Below are 4257 nucleotides of genomic sequence, written 5' to 3' on the forward strand. Positions count from 1 at the left end.
GGAGTCCTGTCTGTGTTGGGATTTTTTTCAATTTTGCGTCGCTTACCTGAACGGAGCCGACCACCTAGATCGGAAATTACTGGATCAGGTGGAACATTACCCGAATTATCTTGCGCTTTGCGTTTGCCTCGAGTATGCGAACCCTTAGCTGAGCGAACCATACTTGCAATTGTTGGGGTATTCACAGAGGGTGATTCGCAGGATTTATTATTATTACTGCAAACTAATTCGGTAGACACTACTTCCCGCAGTATTTTTTCAAAGTTTTTTGCCATTTCTTCAATACCCGCGAGGCTTTCTAATTTATCGGAAATTTCGTCCAACCGTTTTTCACTGTGCCCATCGTCGTACTCGGCCAGGCTGAGACAGGCGTCACACACAAATACAGCGTTATTTTTATCTTCTGCAGAAGTTATATCTCCTCTGCTGACGCGCCCGATAAGTAGTGAACGTGAATAGATTACCTACATCGCCCGAAGCATTCGATGCAAACGTTTTGATCCTCTATAGGCAAAGCACATTGAGCGCACGGCTGAAAACAGAAGCGATCACCGCTCTCTTCACCATCCATCCCCGCGGGCATCATGCCCGGGCAAGAGCAGCTAATGCACAACAAAAACACAGGCTAATGATGATTGAAACAAACAAAAATTCTTCCGAACTGCGGTACAGAACCACTCAATATTTATTGCGTTAGAGGCGGATTACGTTCACATCACACTAAAACAGGGTTTGGTGAAAAAACGAACTGATTTACACTCGATAAACATTACATTTTTTTCACACCTCATTTCTCACCTCAAATGACCTGTTCGGCGCAATGACCAATTCAGCCATTTAACCTATACAGCAAAATATCCCATTCAGCCAAATGTCTTATTCGGCCAAATGTCCTATTCGATCAAATGTCCTATTCGGTCAAATGTCATATTCGGCCAAATGTCTTATTCGGCCAAATGTCTTATTCGGCCAAATGTCCTATTCGGCCAAATGTCTTATTCGGCCAAATGTCTTATTCGGCCAAATGTCTTATTCGGCCAAATGTCTTATTCGGCCAAATGTCTTATTCGGCCAAATGTCTCATTCGGCCAAATGTCTTATTCGGCCAAATGTCCTATTCGACAAAATGTCCTATTCGGCCAAATACCTTATTCGGCCAAATGACCTATTCGGCAATATTACCTATTCGGCTAAATATCCTATTTAGCCAAATGTCCTATTCGGCCGAATGTTTTATTCGGTCAAACGTCCTATTCAGCCAAAACTCCTATTCGGCCAAGTGACCTATTCGGCCAAATGTCCTATTCGGCCAAATGTCCTATTCCGCCAAATGACCTATTCGGCCAAATGTCCTATTCGGCCAAATGACCTATTCGGCCAAATGTCCTGTTATCAGTGCTTCCGAAGTCATGTACGGATAATTAGACCTACAGACGGTTCAAGTAAGACTAAACATACGACGACAAACAGAAATATTTTCATCTTGAAAAAGACACAATTCCCGTGTCGAAACGTCGGGTGAATAATAAACTCGTTGTGAAAAGTGTAAGAAGGAGTAGCCGTTCAATAAATAGCATTTAGCCTTTGTATAAGAGAAAGGCAAAAATACGCTAGAACTAAGCTACTTCGGTTCTCCGTAAAACAGGAGGGATCAAGTCCCATCTTCCCTCATGGGAGCCTTGGAAGATGGTTATGAAAGTTGTCATTTTGTCACAAGACACAATAAACATCATGTAAGAGAGAGTTCATTGTACAAAGAGTACTTTGCTAAATAAGAAAAAAAAGAAACATTTTGTTTCAATCCGGGCGAGTATTACATTTCATTAGTTTTTGGTTACATAAACAATATTGTTTCAACGGAAATATTCATTCTACGCTCCGAAAAAGTTCATGCTGTGCTCCGAGAAACGGGAAACTTTTTCTAGAAAACCAATAATATTTGAATTAGTAGTTAGATATCCATTTCAGAATATTCAATCTGTGAATTTGAGTCTGTAGTCATAAAATCCGAACTTCTTGCGAGCTCGATAAAATCTGGATGTCGTTTGTTTTCTACGATATCAACAAGACATTTCTTCCGCATCAACTTCTACCCCTGAAGCTTGCATCTAAAGTTCAACGGTTCCACCGTCCTGCCATAGACCGTTCCATAGTAATTGATCAGATCCAAAACTTTCATGCTTGCGTCATCGACAGTTCCCAGCACTTCACAGTTGGCCAAACGATCGAATTTCTTCAGCGTTATCATAAAGGCCGGTTGATCGTTGATGGCCGCTCGCAGTAACGATCCTCTGGGGACATGCTTCAGTAGCTGTTTCCGAAGCACCTGTTCCGAATCCGGCACATCAAAGTGTCCCCGAATGACAATATATTGACCCTGGTAGACTCGATAGATGCTTCCGTTGATGCAGTTGATTCGATTGCGTCGCAGCTGATCGATGATTGCGCTCTGCGTGGTGACAATCCTGATTTGGCCCAGTTTTCGATCTTTTCTCTCGAAGAATTCCATGATGATGCTTGGAACATTAAAAAAAATATATTTTCAAGCATGTAAAGTTGAGTTTTTAAAATTACCATGGGCAGCCCGAAGATCTTGATTCTGATTGCTTAGTTTGGTGTTTCTCCAAAAATTTAGTGCAAATATTTCTATATTGAATCATAGTTTGATAGAACTTCTCTTGTTCAGCCGCATTTATTTCTGGGTGCTATTGAAACGGAAACAAGATAGAACAAGAACTAATCAGTGTTGGGAAGAATTGTTGAATCGGAGCGCCGAATTTTTAAATTCGTATAATCACCTAAAAATGGAAACAAAATAGGCTCGATGGTCGAGTTTTGAGAATGATTTTCCCAACAGTGACAGTAATACTTATGGATTATTAGTCTCCAGAGGAACTAAACGCGAAACGAGTATATTCAATGTTTTCTTAAATACTACTTGATTATAGTCCCACTGGGGTATTTGTTCTTATTTTTTGGCTTTTTTTGTCTGAGATATTCGAATGGGTTTAAATCTGAATTGTTCATTCAATTAACTGGACTAATTGTCGGTCAATGCAGTTAAAACGATGAATTAAGCTGATGTCTGTCTGTCATTGCGGAATGTCAGCCAACTGATGGCTATTAAAAGTGTGTAGTTTAAATGTTGATTAGAGCTAAGCGACATGCTTACCACGTCCAGTATCCTTCCGAGCATCTCCAAGTTTTCGTGCTGCACTTTCCGAGATGCCGCCTTACGTGACTCGAGATTCAACGGTTTTGGCGGTTTGTAGTCATAATGAAGTCCAAGGAAACCCTACAGTGAATAAAAATGATTTGATTACAAAATCGATTTCAGTTAACGATCTTAATGTACAAACTTCTGTTCGGTTTATTTTGTTGATGCGTTTCAGTAATTGTTTGTTTTCTTTAGCAATTTCCCGTTGTCTTCGAATGTCATTCACAAGCTTCGTGGAATGGAGGATGTTATCAACGAATAAAATTGGCGCTCCGATGTCCACTTCCGGTTTAATCCCGCATTTAGCCATTACGAATCCTACTGTAGGGGGAGCCTAAAAATGATGTACTTTCCAATTATTTGATGGCAAATAAGTAAATGGAAATATCCTAGATGGAAATTAGGTTGCTGAGATTACAAGACTGTCTTTGGCCGAATCTTGCGAGCTGTACCCACGGCATTCTGTACATCGTGAGCTGTACCTATGCCGTGGTTGAGCTGGTTTCAACTTCGGCACAATTTGTTGACCTTAGAACCTGCTTAGAACCAATAATGTGGGTGGATAAATATGAATGGCAAGTGAATCACATGTACGCTTGAAAGAAATGAAACGCCATCCCGCGTTAAATACACCGTCAACGGCATACGCTCACGAATTAATTCAGTGTTTTCGAGTTTTTTTTCCTGAATTTCGTACGGACTAGTGAACACGGGAGTAAAAAATATACGAACAGTGAAAGTGTGACGAAACTCGGTAGTAAAACATTAAATGCGACGGCGGAGTGTTTTGTTTTGGAAGACTTGTACGCTGGAAGTGTTATGTATGAACTAATCTCGTTAGTGCAGAGGAGGCGCATGGTACGCGAAGAAGATACTTGTGCGGTGGTAGAAGAACGAATCTTTTTCGTTAGTGCGGATGCAGCGCTCGGTACACGTAGGGAATAGACTTTTATGAAAAACCGAACTTTCCGTCAGTGAAAAGGGTCTTCCGCAGTATAGAGTACACCGTTAGTCCATCTCGTCTAGTAACAGTGCCGGTC

General features: G+C 41.0%; 1 protein-coding gene across 1 annotated transcript; it reads right to left on the bottom strand.

Annotated features, from left to right (window-relative positions):
- Nucleotides 1-1850: 1850 nt before the first annotated feature.
- LOC134220831 (uncharacterized) lies at nucleotides 1851-3573 on the bottom strand. Its single transcript, XM_062699945.1, has 4 exons — nucleotides 3360-3573; nucleotides 3173-3295; nucleotides 2575-2705; nucleotides 1851-2516 (listed from the first exon to the last, which is right to left on the bottom strand). Exons 1-4 carry the CDS (start codon nucleotides 3525-3527, stop codon nucleotides 2090-2092), a joined length of 849 nt encoding a protein of 282 aa, XP_062555929.1. The 5' UTR covers nucleotides 3528-3573; the 3' UTR covers nucleotides 1851-2089.
- Nucleotides 3574-4257: the final 684 nt, after the last annotated feature.

Source organism: Armigeres subalbatus, chromosome 3, assembly GCF_024139115.2.
Source record: "Armigeres subalbatus isolate Guangzhou_Male chromosome 3, GZ_Asu_2, whole genome shotgun sequence".
NCBI lineage: Eukaryota > Metazoa > Arthropoda > Insecta > Diptera > Culicidae > Armigeres > Armigeres subalbatus.

Bases quoted from the DNA above. Each gene is read 5' to 3' on its own strand.
- LOC134220831 (XM_062699945.1), bottom strand. From the start codon at position 3,527: ATGGCTAAATGCGGGATTAAACCGGAAGTGGACATCGGAGCGCCAATT. The intron at 3,296-3,359 runs GTTTGTACATTA...TATTCACTGTAG, and splicing joins ACAAAATAAACCGAACAGAA to GGTTTCCTTGGACTTCATTA. The intron at 2,517-2,574 runs GTAATTTTAAAA...TAATGTTCCAAG, and splicing joins AGATCTTCGGGCTGCCCATG to CATCATCATGGAATTCTTCG.